Source organism: Anomaloglossus baeobatrachus, chromosome 11 (genome assembly GCF_048569485.1).
Source record: "Anomaloglossus baeobatrachus isolate aAnoBae1 chromosome 11, aAnoBae1.hap1, whole genome shotgun sequence".
Lineage (NCBI taxonomy): Eukaryota > Metazoa > Chordata > Amphibia > Anura > Aromobatidae > Anomaloglossus > Anomaloglossus baeobatrachus.
In genome coordinates, this window is record NC_134363.1 from 118,338,619 (window position 1) to 118,364,014 (window position 25,396).

A 25,396-nucleotide genomic window follows, 5' to 3' on the forward strand; every position below is an offset into this window, starting at 1 on the left:
ATTCCACTGATGTCACTTACTGGGCTGCTGCTGCAGTTTTGATACAATTCCTTTTGTTCTGCAGCAGATATTCCATTTTTTTTTTTTGAATGCCAAACACTCAATAACCCACCCACACCACAGATAGGCAGCTTTCTGCCTATGCACAGTAAACACTGAAAGCTGACAGAGCCTATAAATATGGAGGACTACCAGGCAGCAACTTTACTGGTTCTCTGGTGATTTCTTACTGATAAAACTGAATTCTTAAAAACTACAGCAGGCAACTCAGTAAGTGACACCTCGCTGGAGTCAGGATCCCTGCCACGACATCTACTGCTCTCACTTTAGGTGGCAAAAAACAGTGATAGATTGCCTATAAGGCCACGTGCACATGTTGAGTAATTGGTGAGTTTTTTTACCTCCTGTATTTGTAAACCAAAACCAGGAGAGGAACACTCAGAGGAAATGTATATTGTTATGAATAGTGGCAGACGGGTGCCTTTGATAGTACGGTTACCCTGCCGCAGATACAAAATAGTGGCCATGGAGGGCAGGGAGGATAGTCTGGTGGCTTCCAAATATAGGTGAATCCTCCTATAAAGGGGTTACTCACTACTGGACGACTGTCATCAATTCAGGACCCCATAGAAAAGATCAAGTATATATGTATACTTCCAAAATCGGTGCCGTACCTGCAATGCTTCCGTTCCAGGCAGGTGACGTCACCTATTGTCATGTATCTGCTGTAGTCGATCGGTGGCTGATCAGCTGCAGCTCATGAGTACTATACTCTGATGAAACAGTTAGGGTATGTGCCCACATAGCAGATTTTGCACACAGAATTGCATATTTTGCCAAAAAAGTAGCAAAAAAAAGCATTATATATATATATATATATATATATATATATATATATATATATATATATATATATATATATATATATATATATATATATGTATATATATATATATATATATATATGTATATAATATATATATATATATATTGTATATAATATATATATATATATATTGTATATAATATATATATATTGTATATAATATATATATATTGTATATAGTATATAATATATATATATTGTATATAATATATATATATTGTATATAATATATATATATATATTGTATATAATATATATATATATATTGTATATAATATATATATATATATTGTATATAATATATATATATATTGTATATAATATATATATATATTGTATATATATATATATAATGTATATGTGTGTGTGTGTGTGTTCTTGCCCTTTGTTTTTTTTTCTTTCTCTTTTACCCTGACTTTTTAAGGTTATGGAGATCTTGGGGGTTCCTGCGCTGTACCCCTGCGATCGCTGCTGGGTCAATGACTGATGGTGCAGCTGAGACCAGCCACTCCTTGGCTAGCCACTCCAGTTTAACCCCCTGAATTCTGCGATCAATCATGATTGCAGCATTCAATGAGAGGAATCGCTTACCTCTCCCTTGCAGTTGGATCGCTGAAATGCAATCACAGGGATTATCGCTGCCACAGCAACTCTGGGTAGTGGTCATGACAACCCTGGGTTCCTGAGCTACGGATTGCCTCACAGACCATGCTGGATGTTTAGAGTGTGAGGTGAAGTTAGTGCTGCCATTGCATCAATGACTGACAGATCTAATCCACTGCACTGATCAAGCACAAGCACTGCAGTGGATCAGTGATCAGACGTAGGAAGAAAACACACAGATTTGAAATGCTGCAGATTTTAGTGCAGAAAAAAATCTGCAACATATGCAGGACAGGCAGGATTCTCATAGACTTTGCTGGGATGCATTTCTCCTTTGCAATATTATTTAAAATCTGCAAGAAAAAACGCAGTGTGGGCACACAACCTTAAGGCTGCAGCCAGTCAGCGGTCGTTCACGGTTTATATTCTCTATAGGGCCCTGAATTGATTATGGGGGTGTTGTCCAGCAGTGAACACTCTTTAAAAAGTGGGACTATTCCCTTTTTATTTTTTTTATTGGGCTCAGAATTCCCAGGCAGGTAGTTGCAGGCAGACTGCTCCGGCCAACACTTCTTCATCATCATCATTTCCTCTCACGTCAGCATGGCAGGACTTCCTTTTCCAGGCTGCTGTGACGACATGTGACTGCAGACGTCATGTTGACTGCTGACTCCCTGCAGTTGGGCAGCGGGGAGCCGGCTGTCAATTACGATGACATCAGTATAAACGCCCCATCAAGAAAGCTTAGCGGAGGAGAAAAAGCTGCTGTCGACATGACGTCAACATAAGCTGCAGAAATGCTGGAGCTGCCTGTGAACACTCTGGGCTGGCAGAACAAGCCGGTAAATGGCAACTACTTACCTGGAAGTTCTTAAACCAATAAGAAAAAATAAAATGGTTTTGGAATCAGCCGCTTATGACTGGCAGTACATGGAGACTTTGGTCGTGATATTACAGTGTGACCAAAGGTTGCCATGTCCCGCTGCTCCATCAGTGTGATACAGGTGAGCGGGGTCTGTTACCTCTCCAAGACGGGGAGAAACAGGAAATTGAGCTGGATTTAACTGTGACTTGCTGGTCGTAGTCACCTTGTGACCCAATTCACCTGCATTACGCTGCCTCGTACAAATGACACGTGGCGAGCTGTAGCCACATAACCTGCCATGGCTGAAGACAGAGGGTAGCCCCAGCCTGACTAACACAGGGAGGCTGCACTTGCAGCTGCGCCTAATACCGGACCAATAACACTTTCCCAGGGGCTAGGTTTGGTGTATGGTGGCAGATTTACAGCCTTGTGGTGACATGTAACTTGTGTGTCTGGAATCCTCAGATTCTTTGTCCGTCTGTCACGGCTGCCATTGTGTAATGTCTCGGACTCTTCTCCATGCAGGTCTAGTTCAGCGCTGTGTGATCATACAGAGAGATGAGAATGGCTTTGGGCTGACGGTCAGCGGCGATAACCCTGTCTTCGTTCAGTCGGTGAAGGAAGGTAAGCCTGCAGAATTTACTGTCTTCCCTCTCCTCACTCCTCCTTATGATTGTATTGGCAGATATTTCTTTCTCGTGTGGCCAGGGAGGATGACTGTGGAGGATCAGGTTAGTGGTGGTGGACGTGTCTCCGGGCCCTGCAGCACCACCTGTCCTCTGTAGGTTTTATTAGGACGTACCGGTGGGCTTATTCAATTTTACAAAATCTGATTTCTTAAGTTTGCCGCCTGCAGTGGAGATGTGCGGCGTTAGGAAGCCCTTGCCAATGTGAATAAAGTGTGTGCAAAGTCATATATGCTCCCTGATAGCTATCCTTATATGTGCTTCATGGAAGATGACCCCATGTTTAATGCTGGGAGCAGAGAATACAGTCCTCCAGGAGTCCGCAGAAGTCTACATATATCAGAATGGGACTTCGGGGAAGTTTGCGTATTCCTTTTAAATAATGAGAAACATCAAAAGAAATTCTGACTGCACAAGTAGTGAAATTGTATTGAGATATCTGGTGACTCAGTTTGCATGTCCATGGCCCCCTATACATTAAAGTCTACTGCACCTTCTTTTTTTTTTTTTTTTTTAAAGTCATGGCAATCACAGGGGTTCAGGTGCTGTGCCCCTGCCATCGCCACCAGGTCTTCAACTGATGTTACAGCTGGGACCCGAGTCTCACTGCCTGGAGCAGTCCCCGGGATGCTTTTGGCAGTTTAACCCCCTAAATGCTGCAATCAGTGCGATCGCAGCATGCAGAAGGCAGGGAGAGGAATTGCTTAGCTCTTCCTGGCAATCGAGTCCCTGTAATGTGATCAGAGACCTGATCGCTGTCATGGAAACCCTGGGTTATCACCATGACGACCCTAGGTTACTGAGCTATGCAGAGCCTCACACACCATGCTGTATGCACGATGTGTGCGGCAAAGTGCTGCGCTATAATCTCCTGCAGGGATAAAGCTCTGCAGGGGATTATAGAAAAAAAAAACCAAAATACAGAAACAATAGACACTGCTTCTTTTTTCAGCAACAAAATCTGCAAGGAAAAAAAGCTGCAGCGTGTGCACAGCAAGTCACGATTCTCAGACTTTGCTGGGGTGCTTTTTCCTTGCTTTTGATTAAAATAAGCAAGGATAAAACGTTTGAAAAAAAAAAACGCAAAAAAAAAAAAGTGTGCACTTAGCCTTACTGTAAAATATGCTCATTGTTGCGGCCCTCTTGCACATTAAACCCAATTTGTACAAAGCCCCCAATATCTGAGGGATCAACGGACAATCTGTGCATAGGGCCTGCTTACTCCCAACAGACAACAGATTGTTGGGGGGGGTTTAGTATGTGACATGTCAGAATTCAGACTGTCGATCCCTTTTTTGTTCTCAGTTTGGCAGTGTGAGCGCTCCTGTGGTTGGGCAGTTGGGCAGGATTGCTGTCGGTCTAGCCGTTGTCCTGCCGGCAGCTGTCCATAGTGTTTAGGGCCCGTGGTGGCTGGCCATAATATACCTCAGTGATGATACAATTTGCTTTCCTATTTTCTAGTAACTAGATATTGTCGTTCTGAGACTTTTGTTGCTTTCTTTAGATGGAGCTGCCATGCGAGCCGGGGTGCAGACTGGAGATCGCATCATCAAGGTAAGGAATGGATTGCACCAAATTACGTCCCTTGGCAAGTGGCGCACTGTACGTGACACTACGAAAATGTTCCTCCTAAATTTATAAATGTTTCCACTCACACTATTGAAACAAATAAATAAAATATTGTGCAGTTTGGCTTGTAGTCATTATCAAAGAATATAGTTAGTAAGTGGTCAGGTGCTTTCACAGGAGAGCATAGTCCTGGTGCCCCTTACTGTGACTGACAGGTGCTTTGTGTGCAGATGAGCAGCAGCCAGCCATCCGTCACTGGTACTGCTAATGCTCACTGCAGGAATACACCAGACTCCTAACTGTGTGTCTACGGTAGTCTTTAACCTGACTTTTTGTGTACATGTAGCTCATCTGATTAGTGCTGGTATATGGAGCAGGATTAAAGGGAACCTGTCAGCAGATTTGGTGACCATAAACTGCAGCCACCAACAGTGAGCCCTTATATACAGCATTGTAGATTACTGTATATGAGCGCCCAGGCTGCGCTGTTTAATATATATAAAAAAACTCTTTTTTACTGGGCTCACCTGCGGGATGGTCGGGTTCAAGGGGAGTCGCTGGTCTCGGTCTGACGACTCTTATCCTCTTACGATTGCCATCTTCTTTCCCTGCTTCGTGTGGATGACTAGTCCAACGTCATCCACAGAGTCCTCCATTGCTCCTGCCCATGTGCCTTCTCACTGCCCTGCTGAGGACAGAGCAAGGTATTATAGTGCGCATGCGCTGGCAGTCTTTCACCTTTCCCTGCGTATTACGATAGTTTGCTCTGCATACAGCAGGAGTGCAATAGCTGGCTCTGCTTGGATGACATAGGACGTGTCATCTACATGGAGCAGGGAAGGAGGACGGTGAACACAAGATGATGGGAGACACCAGATCAAGACCAGCGACACCCATTGGACCAGACCACCCCTCGGGTGAGTTTAATAAAAGCTGTTTTTTATGTTATACAGAGTGACTTGGGATCTTATATACAGTATTTTAGAATGCTGTATATAAGAGATTGTGCTGGTGGCCGCAGTTTATAAGAGCGAAGCCTGCAAGTGCCAACTGTGTTATACAGCTGGCATCCACTGCGAACAGCAGTGAACAGGGCTACTGTGATCACTGTTGTTCAGCGCTTTAAATGCTGCTTTTATTTTGTGATAGCCCATGTAAGATGCACCATCCTGCCTGGACGTCCATTCTATGTCCATTGACCAACCCCACCATGATCTCTGGGGAAAGGTCATCGATTGTTGGCCATGGCACCCAGGTGCCTGCTGAGACCCTGCTGGGATCATGTTACTCCGGTGAAGCGCAGCCACAGGCGGTGTCTGGTCACTTGTGCCACACTCCTCAATATTGCGATTACAACACAAGAGAGGACAGAAGCATGTGTCGCTAACTCTAAAGTGATCACGTTTTCATGCACCCAGCTCCACTTTGGTGTGGGAGGATCAGAACAGCCAGGCTAGAAGCCATTTTATTTTTTTTGGACACATGAAGCCTAAAAAGATTGTGGGATGATTGTGCAACGTTTCCTGATCATTGAGGTGCGAGTTATCACTGCTTGTCACAAACTGAGAGGGGCAGAATCTCTGACGTGAGAAGCCTCGGTTCATCACTCCGGCAGATTACAAGGCACAGGCCGAGGGGTCAAAGGAAAACCAGGCCAGCACGCCTGTACCACGAAAGGAATAGGCAGGTGCACAATACACAGTGCCTAATATCAAGCAAATATATAGACCCACAATAAAAAGATTGTGATGGCACATCCATGACAAGGGAGATCCAGTCAGGATGGTTCATCATAGCTCTTGACTCGCCTCTCCATGTGTCTACCAAGACCTCAAAAGGACAAGGCCAGAGACCAGATTCATGTTTGTGTTGAACAAAGCTGGGTGGATAAAGGTGCACAGCACGGGGGAAGGGAAGAACAGATCGTCACTCCGGAAAACGCATAGAGCTCCATTCTGTACTGCATGTCACATTGTTTGATGCCTTAGGCTGCTTTCACACATCCGATTTTTGCTGAGTGGCACAATCCGGCGCTTTGCAAAAAAAAGCAACCATTTTCTTTTTTTTTGCCGCCGGTTGCGTTTTTTCCTCATAGACTTTCATTAGTGCCGGATTGTGCCGCATGGCCTTGCGTTCGGTTCGTTTTTTTGTCGGATGAGGCATATTTAGCCCATGCGGCGGCCGGATCGATTGTTGCCTGGCACATTTCTTTGTCCGACGAAAAAAAAAACACATCGTGCCACATCCGGCCGATGCGGCGCTTTTTCCAATGCATGCCTATGGACGCCGGATACGGCGCGATGCGTTTTTTTTGCACTGCACATGCTCAGTAGCATGCCGCAACCGGCAAAAACCGGACGGGCCGCATGTAAAAAACGTATGCAAAGGATGCGTTTTTTTTCGCCGCATCTGTTGCATAGGTTTTAGAGCCGGATGCTAAAACCGGATGTGTGAAAGCAGCCTTAGGCTACTTTCACACTTTTGTTGAACGGTATCCGTTGCATTGCGTTGTGTGACGGATGCAACGGATGTGTTGCATATAGTGGCGCAACGGATGCTGCAAAACAACGCAATCCGGTTTTTTTTTTTTGTTTTTTTTTTTTACAGTTTTACCGTCGGCAGACTTGTGAACGATTAGCTGATCGCTAACAGTAGCCGGCTGCCGGGTGATCAGCCGATCACTCACAGTAGCCGGCTGCCGGGTGATCAGCTGATCGCTAACTGTAGCCGGCCGCTGGGTGATCTGCCGATCACTCACAGTAGCCGGCTGCCGGGTGATCAGCTGATCGCTAACTGTAGCCGGCCGCTGGGTGATCTGCCGATCACTCACAGTAGCCGGCCGCCAGGCCATCAGCTGATCGTTTGGTCGCCGACAATGTGTGCGGGGGGCGGGAGCAGGGGGCGAAGTGGGTGGAGCTGAGCGGGGCCATGGCTGAGGACGTCAGTGCCGCGGGGACTGCATCGCTGGGGGACAGGTGAGTGAGTGTGTGTGCGCGCGCGATTGTGTGTGTGTGTGTGTATACATACGGAGTGCGGGAGGGGGCGGAGCCGAGCGGGGAAGTGTCGGGCTCCCGGCACACATAACCAGGGTTCCTTGGTTACCTGATGTGTACCTTGGTTACGGGTGCAGGGAGCCAGAGAGAGCATGCGCAGTGAAATCCAAAGGATTCTGCTGCTCAAAAAAACGTTACATGCTGCGTTCCTTCCGCCCGACGCAGCGTCAAAATAACGACGCTGCGTCGTCCGGCGGATGCAACGCTGTCACTTGCCTTACAGTGCGTCATCCATACAAGTCTATGGAGATTAGCGCAGTGCGTTTACGGACTGCGCTATTCTCCATAGTGACGGACTCCGCTGAACGCAAGTGTGAAAGTTCCCTTAGACTTTGTGTGGGAACTGGACGTTACAGCAGAAGGCTTCTACATGACATTGTGCTACGAGTCAGACGTCCAGCTACAAGATCTCCACTAACTTCATGCCAATCCACTCAAAGGCCACCACTGTGCAGAGCAGGATGGCAATGAAGGCAGGAATGGAGGGCTGTCCACTTCAACGATGAGTCCTACTTTTGTCTTGGATACAATGATAGCTGGAGATAGTTCTGGAGACCACGTGGGCAGTGCCATGAAGAGGCCTTCATGAGGGAACGTCACACTGAGCCTACTCCCAGTATAATGGTGCATGGTGGCATAATGCACGATGGCAGACCCCTCTAGTCTTCATTCCCAGGATAACTATAACTCAGTGTTGCATTGATTTGGTTATGGAAGCAGCTGGCCAGCTAATTCACCAAAGCGTCCCTGGAGGCTTTTTTTTTTTTTTTTTTTTTTTTAGAAACCTCAATGCCAGACGTTGCTCTAGCAACCTTCGTGGCCTAAATATGCTACCATGGCTTGCAGCGTTTCTGGACTTGTCTCCTGTGTTGTCATTGTTTGCAAAGGGAGCTGCCAGCAGCAGAACTTGATGATTTTCCCAAGTACATACAGTGTGACGGAATATTCCTTGTGTCATTGATAGCGGACAAGGCGTGCAAGTGCGGGGATTGCCGTGTACTCAGTTGGAATATTTGTGGACAAAATATACAATTTTTTTTTTTTTGTTTGCTTTATGGCATCTACCATGTATAATTCTCTTGTTTTAGTCCCCACAAAGGACTTGAACTTGCATTGTAATTTTTTTTTTGTTTTGCTACAATACTGCAACATTGCAGTACCTACAACAATTGATCTGACAAGTCTGGCCTGTGACTGCGCGTCACCGGAGCACCAGCCTAGTAGTCATTGGCCCTCCAGCAGACACCTACCTGCCATGACAAACCAATATCACATTGGGGGTTGGTAAATGGGTGTCCAAATGGGCAATAAGGCAGGATTGTGTGCGCACTAAATTCAGCCGTGAGCATTTGATTTTTGTCATTGATCAGTTAATCGATGATCGCACAGCACTGGTCACTGCGGTCAGCGATGGATGGCCGACTTCATCCCAGTGGTTGGAACCCCACGATTTAAAAGTTATCATCTATCCAATATCTTCACCAGACATCCTGCAGATGTAGGGTTATTCTGCAGGTAAGTAATGTTAGGTTGCATTACTGGAGCTTTAATCCCTCCACAGAGCTTTGATTGACAGCCAGTCTGCAGCTTGTGTGTGCAGCGCAGCAGTCAGTGGACGTGCACGGGGAGTGATACACCCATACAGCCGCACTTACTGTGCTGTGATTGTAACCGCTCCCTGATGACTGAATGTGATTGACTTCATGGGGCGGTTACATTTTTCGCCTGTGACTGCTGCTTTACTAAGGCAGGCATCATTGTTTTAGGCTATGTGCGCACTAGGCGTTTTTTTCACGCTGCGTTTTTATGTGCGTTTTTGTCTAAAAAACGCACCTGCGGCTAAAAAAAGCGGCAAAAAACGCACCAAATCCCGGCAAAAACGCATGCGTTTTTGCCGCGATTTGGTGCGTTTTTTGCTGCGTTTTTGCTCACTGCGTTTTTAATCAGTGCACAATGCCATTAAAGATTGTTGATGAAAAAAAAAAAAAAAGGTCTGATGTCATTTCCTTCTTCAAAATGTTCATTGTATGCAGGAGAGCAGACAGCAGCTGCAGAACTACAAGTCTCAGCATCCTCCATTCACTAGTGTATGCAGGAGAGCAGGCAGCAGCTGCAGAACTACAAGTCTCAGCATCCTCCATTCACTAGTGTATGGAGGAGAGCAGACAGCAGCTGCAGAACTACAAGTCTCAGCATCCTCCATTCACTAGTGTATGCAGGAGAGCAGACAGCAGCTGCAGAACTACAAGTCTCAGCATCCTCCATTCACTAGTGTATGCAGGAGAGCAGGCAGCAGCTGCAGAACTACAAGTCTCAGCATCCTCCATTCACTAGTGTATGCAGGAGAGCAGGCAGCAGCTGCAGAACTACAAGGCTCAGCATCCTCCATCCAGGACTGTATGCAGTTTTTTGCCCAAAACGAAAAAAAAATGACATGGGCTTCGCCATATTTTTCTATGCTAGCCGGGTACAGCAGGCAGATACGGGCTGCCCCCAACCCCCAGCTGCCTATTTGTACCCGGCTGGGAACCAAAAATATAGAGAAGCCCTTTTTTTTTAATTATTTCATGAAATAATTAAAAAAAAAAAATGACGTGGGCTTCGCCTAATTTTTGAGTCCAGCCGGGTACAACTAGGCAGCTGGGGATTGGAATCCACAGTGCAGGGTGCCCATGCTTTCTGGGCACCCCCACTGCGAATTGCAGTCCGCAGCCACCCCAGAAAATGGCGCTTTCATAGAAGCGCCATCTTCTGGCGCTGTATCCAACTCTTCTAGCTGCCCTGATGCCGGGTGGCTAGCTAGGTAATAATGGAGTTAGGGCTAGCTGTATATTATCAGCTAGCCCTAAGCCCGAAATTCATGGTGTCACGCCAATATTAGACATGGCCACCATGAATTTCTAGTAATGATAAAAAAAAAAACACAACACACAGAAAAATATTTTTATTAGAAATAAAACACAACACAATTAGTGACTCCATCTTTATTGAAATTAACCCCCCTCCGCAGTAATCCTGGGTCAGGGTCCCGCGCCGTCCAATCCGGATCCAATATCATCTGATCGGTTTGCTGGAAGGCACAGCGATCAGATGATGTGTCAGGTTCAAGTGCCTGAATCCCATCACACATCAGCTGATTGTATAAAAGCCGATTACACAATCAGCTGATGCATCAGTAGAAAAAAAAAAAAAAATTACATACTCACTTATGTGCTGTGCTGATTACCGGCAGCTCCTGGAGCGATCGATTGGACAGGAGTCTGATCCTATACGATCGCTGCAGCAGCTGCCGGTGATCAGCTGATGAAGTCCCCTGACGGCAGGATCAGCTGATAGCCGGCCGGGCGCGAAGAAGCCGGCGAGACTGCGATCAGCTGATGCGTCAGGTGACTGCATCAGGTGATCCCTCGCCAGGTCCTGCAAGCAAGGTCCTGCCCCGGGGAGACTGCACACAGCCAGAGCGGCGGTACCGGGAGGAGATGGGAGCGGGCATTGCACCGGACCCTGCAGACAGGTGAGTATATATGACATTTTTTTATTTTTCTACTGTTCACTTTGGTTTTCGCCGCTGCCTCCACCTCCCGCCCAGACATGGCGCCGCACGGAGCTGACATGCACAGGACGGGAGGTGGACGCAGCGGTGACGGTACCGGGAGGATTCATGCTTCTGTGTTTACCAACAGAAGGAATCCTCTTCCTGTACACGTCACTGTAGTGCCCACCCCTTGCGTGTATAGCTGCGTTTTTAGTCATAGAAACGCGGCTATATGCGTTTTTCATTGCGTTTTTAACATCTCATTGAATTCAATGAGTGAAAAACGCAGTGAAAAACGCAGAAATAATTGACATGCTGCGTTTTTGTGGTCACCACAAAAACGCAGCTAAAAAAAAAACGCTGTGTGGGGACAGCACTTATGAAAACCCATTGACATTGCTGGGGAAGCAATGTCACTGCGTTTTCAGCACAAAAACGCGGTAAAAAACGCCGCTAAAAACGCGGCAAAAACGCCTAGTGCGCACATAGCCTTAATGCTGTTTACCTGCAGATTAACCCTATATGTACAGGTAACTAGAGTGTCTGGATGTACCTGGTTTAATTTTTAAAATTAATAAAACCCACCAAACTTTACAGGTATGATAATGCCGTGATCGCACCGACCTGGAGAATTAAATGCCTGGGTGATTTTTACTGCATGAAGAACAATGTCAAATCAAAACACAATAAAATAATGCAATTATTATGTAAATAAAAAAAAATCCAGTTTTCAGTACTTTACACTGTGGGGTAATAACTATGTGGATGGAAAAAAATAAACTGATTTCAAGAAGGGGGTGGGGGGAATGAAAATTTTGCTTTTGCAGGAAAGGGTTAGAGTTCTTCCCATAAAAAAAGTTATCCCCTATCCAATGGGTAAGAGAAAACTTGCTGATTGCTCATTGTGCCTCCAGCGATTTTGAGATCGGGGCCTTAAGACCCCAGGAGTTCTGCAGCCCTGTCCTAGATATCGTGGGAGGCCTCCCGGATGTCGGACCCCCATATTTAATGCAAGAGGGGCAATAAGATTACACACTAGATGCATTGCTTTTATCTAGATGAACAGGAACAGAAGGACTTGGGTATTCTCATTACAAATAAGCTGAGCAGCAGCACTCAATGTCAGGCAGCAGCTGCTAAAGCAAACAAGATATTAGGGTGTATAAAAAGAGAGATTAGATCCCGTGATCCCAACGTATTGTTACCCCTCTATAAATCACTTGTAAGGCCACATCTGGAATATGGGATTCAGTTTTGGGCTCCACATTTTAAAAAGGACATTCAGAAGATAGTCAGTTCAAAGGCGGGCAACTAGACTACTACAAGGAATGGAGGCCGCCCATATGATGACAGGTTGGAAAAGTTAGATTTGTTTAGCTTAGAAAAAAGACGTCTCAGAGGAGATCTCATTTATATGTATAAATACATGTGTGGTCAATATAAAGGACTGGCACATGACTTATTTCTTCCACAGACAATGCTAAGGACCAGGGGGCACTCACTGTGAGTGGAAGAAAAGCGGTTACGGCAGCTAAATAGGAAAGGGTTCTTTACAGTTAGAGCAGGTCAGACTGTGGAGTGCCCTACCACAAGAGGTAGTAATGGCAGACACTATAACAGCTTTTAAAAAAGGGCTGGATGATTTCCTCACTACACAACATTGTTATAAATCACTTAATGACAAAATATATAATTGGTGGCGGAAGGTTTAACTACCGTAGATGGACCTAGGTCTTTTTTTCAACCTCTAACTATCTGATTTTCCGTGTTTGTACATTTGGGCACGCTCTCCACTGTAGATTCTGGTCATTATTTCCAGAAGTACCATACATGCAAAACTGTAACCTCCCAGTGTGATTTCTATTAATTCTTCTTACTCTTTCAGGTTAATGGGACCCTGGTCACACACTCCAACCACCTTGAAGTTGTAAAGCTTATAAAGTGTAAGGTTATTTGATACTAATTTAAAAAAAATAAATAAAAATAAAATTCCTCGACATCTGTATAATCCTGCCATACTTCTTTCTACACAGCCGGCTCCTATGTGGCTCTTACAGTCCAAGGTCGACCTCCTGGATCCCCTCATATCCCTTTATCTGAGAGTGATCCCCTTTCTCCGTTGCACTTGTCCCCAGTGAATCATGGACACGGACCCTTAGAAAGAATAACCAGCCCCATATTATTGGGGGTAAGTACTTTCACTATGTAAAGTTAGAGTGTTTGTAAATTGTCTTGTGTGACACCTGTCCGGCTAGATTCACATTTCCGTTGTTTATTATCAGTCACAATCCGCCACTCTGATAAACAACGCAATCTGTGTGGTAGGTTCCGTTGTTTCCCATAGACTTATATAAGCGGCGGATTGTGACTGATGCCCTTGCGTTGCATCCGCCGCCCGACTGATCACTCGTGGAACGACTGACCGTCGGGCGGCAGAAACGTACTGTAGCTTGTAACGTTTTTTGAGCAGCGGAATATTTTTGAATTCGCTGCACATGCTCTCTCGGCGGCCGAACGATCAGCTGAACGCCCGGCCACTGCCTTCTGTGAGCGGTCAGCTGATCTCCCAGCCGCCGGCTTTTGAGAGCAATCAGTCACTCTCAAAAGCCAGCGGCCGGCCGATCAGCTGATCGCTCTCAAAAGCCGGCGGCCGGTTATTGTGAATGATCACTCGTTTTTTAACGGAATCCGCTTTCTCGTGACAATGAATTCCAATTCTTGTCACTCGTTGTACAACGCATCAGTCACAAGCGTCAAGCAACGCATGTGACTGATGCAAAACAACGGAAATGTGAACCTAGCCTTAGACAATAAATGTAAATAAATTTGTCTGCTCGGCTTCGAGACATCCAATATGACCAAGTACAGATTTTGCTCAGATTTGCCGACCAGCTTTCCCAGACTTCTTGCTAGTAGATCTGCTGCGCCTGCGTGCCTTGGGTCGCTCTGCTGCGCCTGCGTGCCTTGGGTCGCTCTGCTGCGCCTGCGTGCCTTGGGTCGCTCTGCTGCGCCTGCGTGCCTTGGGTCGCTCTGCTGCGCCTGCGTGCCTTGGGTCGCTCTGCTGCGCCTGCGTGCCTTGGGTCGCTCTGCTGCGCCTGCGTGCCTTGGGTCGCTCTGCTGCGCCTGCGTGCCTTGGGTCGCTCTGCTGCGCCTGCGTGCCTTGGGTCGCTCTCCTGGTGATTTGATTTGATAATCTGTTTAGACAGATTCCATTTAAAACTGTATAACTTTATTCTTGCAAAACCTCAACTGTGTGACCCAGAAACTGCTCCTCAATGTCTCTATATGCTCTTAAATGTACACTTATGCACAGAATTTATATAATTGTTCATTTGCTTTTTGCTTCTTAAATGTATGCTAAATAGTAAGTGTTCCTTTTTAATTTTTATTTTTTTAAATGAATAGAACAAATGACGATCAGAAACCTTGTACTAGAGCTGATCAGAGAAAGCTTTCTCCTGTACTGATCATTCATTCCCATAATTCTCAGTTCCTGGGTAAAATCTGTTTAGTGAAAACAGACTGTAAGTCTATGTGCCCACGTGTGTGCGCTCTGCACCGCAGCGTAATGTCACTGCATGTCTGCTTCAGAGCGCAGCTGAAAAGCTCCGTTCTAAAACCTTGCCGACTGCGGAATTTGTGCGCTCTGGATGCTGCCTCTCCCTATAGACAGAATGGAGACCGCATGCAAAGCGCACGAAAGAAGTGACATGTTGCTTTTTACAACGCAGCGATTTGGCAGCATGCATATCGCTGCGCTCTAGTACGCCATGTGGGCATGGATTATGCACAATCTTCATAGATAACTGCATGGGCACACAGCCTTACATTAGTGAGAAAGATTAAAGCTGGTGCTCATAAGGCCGTGTGAGGGGGGCTGGCAGCAGAGCGCCTCCTCTCCTGATTACCTAGAATCTTATAGAAACCAGCCGTCATCTCCTACCTCAGTGCTGTAGATTTTATCCGGGAATTGAGAATGAAACATCTACATATATTACAAAGTTTCTTATTTTCAAGTGTGCTATTGATTTATAGAAAGAAATTAAAGTGACTGTTACTCTTTAAAGGGTTATTCCAATCTCCCAGATGCTATCCCAATATATAGTAGGTGTAGTGGTAGTAATAATAGCAAATACCTCCAATTAGTAATGTAGCTAATGTAGCTAGGTATTCATGGTTACATCCAATAGCAACTAACCGTCCCTATATGCGTGGCCGTAACCATGAATACCTAAGTTACTGCAATGCCCTGCACATGAGGTAAGATACATAGTCTTTCAGAAGAACTATACTACATTTCTAATTGGAGGTATTTGCTAATATCTTCATTATTAGACATACAGATAGGGAATTTAGATTGAGCCCCAATGGGGACAGTGTTCCTGATGTATGTAAAGCGCTGCGGAATATGTTAGCGCTATATAAAATAAAGATTTATTTATTTTATTTATTATTACACCTACTATTCACATTGAGATAGGATCTTTTAGATGGAAATAACCCTTTTTAAAGGTAATCTGTCACCAGGTTTTTGCCACCTAATCTGAGAGCAGTATAATGTAGGGTCAGAGATCCTGATTCCAGCGATATCACTTGGATGATTAGTGTAGTTTTGATATAATCTCTGATTAATTAGCAGGAGATTATCATTACAGGACTACTTGGCGTGCGGCAGGTAGTTCAGCATATTCATGAGCTCGGTATAACTGCTATTCTTCATCAGAGAAAACAGTGATTTTATCAAAATAACAGCAAACAGCTCAGTAAGTAACACATCGCTGGAATCAGGGTCTCTGCCCCTATATTATGTTGCTCTCAGATGGTGGAGAAAAATCCTGGTGACAGATTCCCTTTAAGCAGCTTTCTACATGGTCTTCCATAAACATGTTCTAACAATTGGCTTTTGCAAAGTATCTTCAAACAGGTTGTCCAGGAACTTTTATATTTATGGTCTATCCTTAGAAGACAGGTCCTCAACATCTTGTTGATGAGTGTTCAATAGCCAGTGATTCTGCCATCAGCTGTTCCTGAATACGGGGCCAATGTGCAGTGCTCGTCCATGGCCCCTATACAGGTGACAGCAGTGCTGCGCCACAACTGATCACATCTGGCTGTTGTGTACACCGGGCACATCTGTTTAGTGGGTGTGCATGGTGTCACCCCCCCCACTGATGAGACATTAATGACCTATCATAATGGTAGGCCATCAATATAGAAGTCCCGGACAACCACTTTCAGCCCTTTTATCTAGCGGCGTGCTTTTACAAAATTGTACTCATCTGTTTGAGCACCTGTTGCTAGTTCTGCCAGTATTCAGCTCTTCCCTTCCATTCTTTATGTGATAGATAGCCAGCAGGGAGGAGGAGGAGGGTGTTGTACAGGTTTTGCAGTGTTGAGAGGGGAGAAAGCAGCTGTAGTCTGAGAGGTCAGAGAAAATGAGCTAGCAAAAAGGAGGAAAGCAAATAAGTGCAGGCTAGAAGCTGTGGTGTGAGCCGATGAAGACAGTAGCACCCTAGTTACACATAAATGTCACATCCAGCCTATATTCCTGGGAGGGACACTCCCTCGAGAAAAATCTGAAACTTTGATCAGTTTTAAAACTTGCGCACATTGTGACGAGCAGACACTGAGCGGCCAGAAGCCCCGACTTGCTGTAAAGAGGCCGGGGGTTTCGGCACGTGGCAGCCATGAGATGTGACAAGAACCATACAGGAGAGGGGGAGCGGGGAGATGAGCGTTAGTGGGGATTTTGTTTATAAAAACCTTTTGCAGGCCCTTTTAGGCTAAACAAAATAATTTCCAGCTGGCTCCAATTTTGCTGAATTTGTGCTTTTCGAGTTGCAAAAAATCCATGTTCTTGGGAATATTTTTTGTAAATTTGCAGTAGTATTGACGTGCCTAATTCTAGTCCATAGTCCTTTAGCGTTTGTCTCCTCCTGAATGGACATTATAGCTGTAATTCAAGAGCAGAATGCAGAGATTGGGGAGTTTCATTGTTGGGGACGCTACGGCTGTCAGCGGCTCTGGATTATGGCTGAAAAGGAAATGGTCGCACAAATATAATTTAATAACTTCTTCTATTAGGAGCAGAACAATATCATGCATGACCAGAAATTAGACATCCTGAAGAAAATGCTGCAGAAGGAAAAAGAGCAGTTACAGGTGGGTGTCTGGTAAGGCGAAGAAGCCGTAGATGCTGCTTACTCCTTACAAGTCTGGCTAATGTGCCTCCTGATTCCAGTCTTCCCAGGAGGAGTACAGCAGCGCACCATCACCGCGGCTCCTAAAGGAAATCCAACACACCAAGAAACACATACAGCAGCTCCAGGAACAATTATGTAAAACCAAATCTCCCACGCAGGTGAGTAAAAGACATGTGCGTCGTCTGGAGACAAGACCGAGGTCTCCAAATCCTGTTTCTTCTTAAGGGGGCTTTACACGGTAGCGATATCGCTAGCAATTTCTAGCAATATCGAGCGTGTAAGCACCCGCCCCCGTCGCGCATGCGATTGTTTGTGATCGCTGCCGTAATGAACATTATCGCTACGGCAGCGTCACACATACTTACGTGGTCGGCGGCGTCGCTGTGACTGCCGAACAATCCCTCCTTAAAGGGGGAGGGACGTTCGGCATCACAGCGACGTCACCGCAACGTCACTAAGCGGCCGGCCAATCAAAGCAGAGGGGCGGAGATGAGCAGGACGTAACATCCCACCCACCTCCTTCCTTCCGCATTGTGGCCGGCGGCAGGTAAGGAGACGGTCCTCGCTCCTGCGGTGTCACACATAGCGATGTGTGCTGCCGCATGAGCGATGAACCACCTGGATAAACAACCCTTACTGATTTTTGAGTTTGGGACGACCTCTCCATGGTGAACGATTTTCACCATTTTTGAGGTCGCTTAAGGTCGCTGGTCAGTGTCACACGCTGCGATATCATTAATGACGCCGGATGTGCGTCACTAACAACTTGACCCCGACGACACAACATTAATGATATCGTAGCGTGTAAAGCCCCCTTTAGTGTCAGACTCATACATCGCTGTCAGGTTAAGGTCAGGAGACTCTCAGCCCCATCCGCCCATCGCAGTTTGTCCTCAGACTGTGAAGCTGCATTACTGCTGTATATAGCACAACTGATTGGATGAGTCATTGCTCCGAACAGGATGAGTAAATAGTAAAAAGTTAAAATTTCAGATCACCCCCCCCTTTTTTTTTTTTTTTTTTATTAAAAAAAGTGAAAAAAAAAATGGTATTGCTGTATTTGTGAAAGTGTAATCTGCAAAAATATAAAATGAATGAATCCAATCAGTAAATGACGTAACAAGACAAAAAAGTCCAACGCCCAGACCTGCAGTTTATCAGCCGCCGCAACAAGAAAATAAAAATGTACTAACAGGAGATGAAAACCTCGTACATACCCCAAAATAACGTCAATCTAAACATTGGCTTGAGCGTAAAAAGGAAGCCAAAAGGAATTAAGAATTTATTTTTTTTTTTTTTTTAAACCACAAATGGAAAAAAAATAAATTAATAATTTGCACCATCTAAATAAAACTAAACTAAATAAAAATGTTTGTTTTTGGTGTCTGCGGAATCCTTCTGACCTGGAGACCCGTACTGCCAGGTCATTTGTATTGTAAAATCAATGCTGTAAATAAAAAATGTAGAATGACAAAAAACAAAGGCGGGTGCACGACCAAAATATTTATAATGATTGGGTGCGCACCTATGCAGCAAAAAACCGCAACACAACATAGAGAGAACTGCATGGAGGATGGGGAGACAGTGGCACGGCAAGATACCCCCTACACCGCCCACAATTTAGACAATATAAGCATTAGCAATTGTGCAATAAATATACATGGAAAAAGCACATGCAGTTATACGTAAACTACAATAATCGCCGTTATTGCACTCTGGTGTCCATAAGCACCATGGTAGAATGAACAACCAACATCCGTCAACAGGATAATATCCTGTGCATGTGACACACCTGACCGGTGTATGGAGAGATAAGGCTGCAGATCCTATAGGATCAAATATGTCCTAATAAGAGTCACCAGAAATAAGAAAAAGAGAGAAATTCTCGGCATTCTCCATGAAATCTCTAAGGACAATAATTCTCCATGGATGCGGCAGCCGGCAAGACGGGTGGAAGAAAAAGAGGGAGGGGGAAGGGGGAACAAGGATCCCATGGGAGAGACCCACGCGTGTCGCCGCACAAGGCAAGTGTGTATCAATAAAAAATGTAGAATTGCTTTTTTTTTTTGTTGTTTTTGCTATCTTGCCACACATTGAATTTTATTCCAAAAAAAACAATAAAAAGCAAGCTCTTACATGGCTATATCGATGGAAAAATCTAAAAATGTATGTCTCTTGGAGTAAGGGGAGGAAAAAATAAAAGGGCAAAAATGAAAAATCACCTGGTCTCTAAGGCGTTAAATTTCTTATTGTATAGGTAGTAATGTGCAGGAATAGAAGTATGGGTGTGCACACACAGGCCAGCATAGGAGCGCCATCCTTCTCCTGCTGCCGGTGTCTCGCCGGCCCCCAGTATAATGTCTGGTTTCTGTTTGCAGATGAATGAGCTTGATACGTACTCCTCTGACCAGGAACGTTGTGATTACATCATTGGAGACGGATCGCGTCCAAGCAGTAATGTTACAGATGTGAGTAATGGCCCTGTGCGCGCTTGTGAACACGTCTTTTTGTGAATGAACCCAGGATCTGTAAATGAGCTTCCTATTGCACGGAGCGCTATTTTCTCCTCACAGCTGTCAGGTTTTTGGCATAGTTGATGTTGTAGCTAATCTTTCTACTTTACTGCTGGATTTTTGTCTGTCACTAGACTTTGCAGCAAGCAGTAAATGGGAGTTATGGATTATTTGTAGTGCAGCCGCACATGGACCTGCGTATTGCAGCCAGTGCCATAAAAGGCTGACATGGGAGCAAGTTTTTGGCTATGCGCTCACACTGCGTATTTGGTTTTAACCCCTTCAGCCCCCGGGCACTTTCCGTTTTTGCGTTTTTGTTTTTTGCTCCTTTTCTTCCGAGAGCCGTAACTTTTTTATTATTCCGTCAATCTTGCCATATGAGGTCTTGTTTTTTGCGGGACGAGTTCTACTTTTAAATGAAACCATAGGTTTTACCATATAGTGTACTGGAAAACAGCAAAAAAATTCCAAGTGTGGAAAAACTGCAAAAAAAAGTGTGATCGCACAATAGTTTTTGGGATGTTTTATTCACAGTGTTCACTTAATGGTAAAACTGATGTATCTATGTGATGCCTCAGGTCAGTGCGAGTTTGTAGACCCCAAACATGTATAGGTTTACTTGTATCTAAGGGGTTAAAAAAAATTCACAAGTTTGTCCAATAAAAGTGGCGTACGTTTTGCGCCATTTTCTGAAACACGTAGTATTCTCATTTTTCGGGATCTATGGCTCAGTGACGGCTTATTCTTTGCGTCTCGAGCTAACATTTTTAATGGTACCATTTTTGCGCAGATGCTACATTTTGATCGCTTGTTATTGCATTTTGCGTAAAACATGCGGCGACCAAAAAACGTAATTTTGGCGTTTGGCATTTTTTTGCCACTACGCCGTTTACCAATCAGATTAATTGGTTTTATATTTTGATAGATTGGGCATTTCTGAACGCGGCGATACCAAATATGTGTATGTTTATTTATTTTTTAACCCTGTAATTTTCAATGGGGTGTAAGGGGGGTGATTTGAACTTTTAGGTTTTTTTTTTTTTCTTTTTATTTTTTAAAACTTTTTTTCTTTTTCGCTCCTAATTGGGAGACCCAGACAATTGGGTGTATAGCTATTGCCTCCGGAGGCCACACAAAGTATTACACTTAAAAGTGTAAGGCCCCTCCCCTTCTGGCTATACACCCCCAGTGGGATCACTGGCTCACCAGTTTTGTGCTTTGTGCGAAGGAGGCAACACATCCACGCATAGCTCCACTGTTTAGTCAGCAGCAGCTGCTGACTATGTCGGATGGAAGAAAAGAGGGCCCATACAGGGCTCCCAGCATGCTCCCTTCTCACCCCACTTCATGTCGGAGGTGTTTGTTAAGGTTGAGGTACCCATTGCGGGTACGGAGGCTGGAGCCCACATGCTGCTTCCTTCCCCATCCCTTTTTACAGGGCTCTGGGTGAAGTGGGATTCTATCGGTCTCCAGGCACTGAGACCGTGCTCCATCCACAGCTCCTGGGAATCTGCTGGACATGGAGCGGAGTATCTTCAGGGACATGGCCCTGCTACATGGAGGTACTCTGTGTCCCTGTGGGGACCGCGCAGACACACGGCAGCACTGCTGGGTGTGTTAGTGCGCCAGGGACAGCGGCGCTGTCCGCACTAGTGCCATCGCACACCACAGCGTTGCTGGGTGTGTTAGTGTATTGGGTGACTACTGCGCTAACCGCCGCTGCCACTTTTATTTAAGGCGCCGCTGGGATTTGTGGTGCGCCGGGGACTTCCGCGCCGGCCAGCACTGATATGCCGGCCGCGCTTATTAACTCGAGTCCCCGGCTTCTGGGCCTAGTCTCCCTTCGTTACCGCCCACAGGCCTGACAGTCAGGGTAGGGGCGTGACGCTGCATAGCACAGCAGCGCTGAGAGCTGGAGTATGTTTTGCATACTCCACCCCTCTCACTGTGTGCACTGTGAAACCGGATTCCCGCACTTTCTCAGGCACGCCCACGGCTTCCTTCTCTACAAGGACGCCGGCAGCCATTAGTGTCAGTTTCTGTACGATACAGAGACAAGTGTGGAAGACCCTGGCATTCTGATAGTCACACAATCGCTGCAACAGGCGTTAAGCAGCACCTGTGGTGCTAACCCCACTAGTGCAGAAGTGCACTTATAGATATGCTTGTACTATATACATTGCACTGTTTGGTCGCACGTTGTATATACCCTCCTGGATTGTGCGGAGGAGTTATCAGCATATTCTCTGTGTAAAACAAAGGTGCAGAACCACATGTTTTTCTATGCAGCCGGTACAGCATGTACGGCTATACGGCCGGCAGGTTACATAGACCCCCATTATGTCTAACTCAGCCGGAGTCTCTGCTAATGGCCAGAGGATGAGGACGGTGTCTGCAGTATTTACTGACAGTTTTTCTGAGACTATGGCTATGATACTAGAAGCCTAGCAGTCCGGACATGTCTCTCACAACATGGGCACTGTTGAATCATTGATCCATGGCCCCCCTCAGTGTGAACAACTAACAGCTCCGGGAATGTCACACGCATCACAGAGTCACGGCTCTGCACAGACGTCAGTCCCAGACAGCCTAAGCGGGCTCACTATGAGCGGCCCTCGGTTTCATCAGGGTCCTAGCAGAAGGACTCTCTGTGTAATGAGGCGGAAGTAGCGGCTCAGGATTCTGATCCTGAGACCGCTCTCAATCTGGATACACCTAATGGTGACGCCATAGTGAATAATCTTATAGCGTCCATCAATAGAATGTTGGTTATTTCTCACCCAGCTCCTCCAGTGGAGGAGTCAGCTTCACGTATTTTTCTGGACCACTCTGCCTTCAGAGAGGCAGTCCAGGAACACCACACTTATCCAGATATGCGCTTCTCCAAACGGCTTAGGATACACGTTATCCCTGCCCCCTGACGTGGTCAAGGACTGGACCCAGTGTCCCAAGCGGCATCCTCCAATCTCCAGGCTTGTAGCTAGATCCATAGTTGCAGTGGGAGATGGAGCTGCACTTAAAGATGCCACTGACAGACAGATGGATCTCTGGTCTAAATCCATCTATGAGACTGTCGGCGCACCGTTGGCCCCAGCATTCTCACCCTTGGGGCACTCCAAGCTATTTCAGCTTGTCTTACACAGATTGACACGGTTACACGTACATCTGTGCCGCAGGTGGCATCCTTAACCTCTCAAATGTCTGCATTTGTTTCTTACGCGATTCAGGTTGCCCTAGACTCTGCGAACCGTACGGCAGTAGCCTACGCTGCTCCGTGTTTTTAAGCAGAGCCTGGTCTGCTCGTTAAGTGAATGGAAGGCAGATTCTGCTTCCAAAAAAGGTTGCTTAACCAGTTGCCTTTTTCTGCTGACCGACTGTTTGGTGAGCGTTTGGATGTAACCATTAAACAGTCCAGGGGTAAGGATTCATCCTTTCCTCAGCCCGGACACAACAAACCCCAACAGAGCAGGAGGCTGTCGTGGTTTCGGTCTTTTCGAGGCTCGGGCAGGTCCCATTTTTCCTCGTCCAATGTGGACTCAAAAGGATCAGAGGAGCTCAGATTCTTGGCGGGCTCAGTCACGCCCAAAAAAGAGACAGTCTGAAAACCCGCTTCCAAGGCGGCTTCCTCATGACTTGCGGCCTCCTCTCTCCGCATCCTCGGTCGGTAGCAGGCTCACCCGCCTTGGCGATATTTAGCTGCCATAGGTCAATGACCGTTGGGTGTGAGACATTCTGTCTCACGGGTACAGGATAGAGCTCACTTCTCGTCCTCCAACTCGATTCTTCAGAACTTCTCCACCTCCCGGCCGAGCCGCTGCTCTTCTGCAAACAGGGTGCACTCTATAGGCAGAAAGAGTGATGACCCCCGTTCCTCTTCAGGAACAAGGTCACGGTTTTTACCCCAAATTATTTGCGGTGCCTATAAGAACGGGCCGTTCCGTCCCGTTCTGGATCTAAAACTGCTCAGCAAGCTCGTGGACACCAGGCGGTTCCGGATGGAATCCCTCCGCCATGTCATCGCCTCAATGTCCCAAGGAGATTTCCTAGCATCATTAGGCATCAAGGATGCTTATCCACACGTGCCGATTGATCCAGAGCACTAGCGTTTCTACGCTTCGTTATAGCAGACGAACACCTTCTGTTCGTAGCTCTACCTTCCGGCTAGCGACAGTCCCACTGGTCTTCGCCAAGGTCAGGGCAGCAGTAGTCACAGTCCTGCACTCTCAGGGTCACTCTGTGATCCCATATTTAGACGATCTACTTGTCAAGGCACTCTCTTAGGAAACATGCCGACACTGCCCGAACGTTGCGCTGGAGACTCTCTAGAGTTTTGGGTGGATCATCAACTTTTTGAAGTCAGATCCGACCCCGACCCTATCGCTAACATATCTAGGCATGGAGTTTCATACTCTCTCAGCGATAGTGAAGCTTCCGCTAGACAAACAGCATTCACTACGGGCTGCAATCTCTTCTTTAAGAACCAGTCGCACACATTGAGACGCCTCATGCACTTCCTACGTAAGATGGTAGCAATGGAGGCAGTTCTTTTCGCGCAGTTTCATCTGCGTTCACTACAATGTGACATTCTCCGCCAATGGGACGGGGAGTCGACCTCCCTCAACAGTCGTCTTTCTTTCTCAGGCGGCCAAGGAATCTCTACGGTGGTGGCTTCTTCCCACCTCATGGTCAAAAAGAAGGTCCTTCCTATCCCCATCCTGGGCGATAGTTACGACAGACGCGAGTCTATCAGGGTGGGGAGCAGTTTTTCTCCACCACAGCGCTCAGGGTACGTGGACTCAGCAAGAGTCCACCCTTCAGATCAATGTTCTTGAACACAGAGCAGTGTATCTTGCCCTACAAACCTTCCAACAGCAGCTGGACAGCAAGCAAATCCGACTTCAGTCGGACAACTCCACAGCGGTGGCATACATCAACCACCAAGGAAGAACGCGCAACCGGCAAGCCTTCCAGGAAGTCCGGCAGGTTCTGATGTGGGTGGAAGACACGGCATCCACCATATCCACAGTTCACATCCCAGGCGTGGAAAACTAGAAAGCTGACTTCCTAAGTCGCCGGGGTGTGGCCGAAAGGGTATGGTCTCTTCACCCGGACGGGTTTCAGGAGATCTGGCGCCGCCGACAGAGGCCGGACGTCGATCTAATGGCGTCACGGCACAACAACAATGTGCCAGCTTCATGGCACGGTTTCACAATCATCGAGCTCTGGCGGCAGACGCCTTAGTTCAGCATTGGTCGCAGTTCCAGCTACCTTATGTGCCACCTCTGGCATTGTTGCCCAGAGTGCTGCGCTAGATCAGGACCGACTGCGGCCGCGCCATCCTCGTCGCTACAGATTGGCCGAGGATGTTGTGGTTCCCGGTTCTGTGGTGCCTCACGGTAGGCTAACCGGGGGCACTACCAGACCAATCAGACTGGCTGTCTCAAGGGCCATTCTTCCATTTGAATTCTACGGCCCTCAACCTG

The 25,396-nt window shown here is 46.4% G+C and overlaps 1 protein-coding gene across 3 annotated transcripts in view; it reads left to right on the top strand.

Moving 5' to 3' along the window:
* Positions 1-25,396, top strand: part of ARHGEF12 (Rho guanine nucleotide exchange factor 12) — a 258,987-nt gene that overhangs the window by 29,285 nt on the left and 204,306 nt on the right. For 2 of the 3 annotated variants that reach the window (XM_075328415.1, XM_075328414.1), the window contains exons 4-10: positions 2,880-2,978; positions 4,545-4,594; positions 13,083-13,140; positions 13,231-13,385; positions 17,282-17,359; positions 17,439-17,558; positions 19,779-19,868. In XM_075328415.1, coding sequence (XP_075184530.1) covers positions 4,556-4,594; positions 13,083-13,140; positions 13,231-13,385; positions 17,282-17,359; positions 17,439-17,558; positions 19,779-19,868 — 540 coding nt within the window. In that variant the 5' untranslated portion in view covers positions 2,880-2,978; positions 4,545-4,555. Of the gene's footprint in view, positions 1-2,879; positions 2,979-4,544; positions 4,595-13,082; positions 13,141-13,230; positions 13,386-17,281; positions 17,360-17,438; positions 17,559-19,778; positions 19,869-25,396 lie in introns of those variants that run through there. The other variant, XM_075328413.1, reaches the window with a different exon arrangement.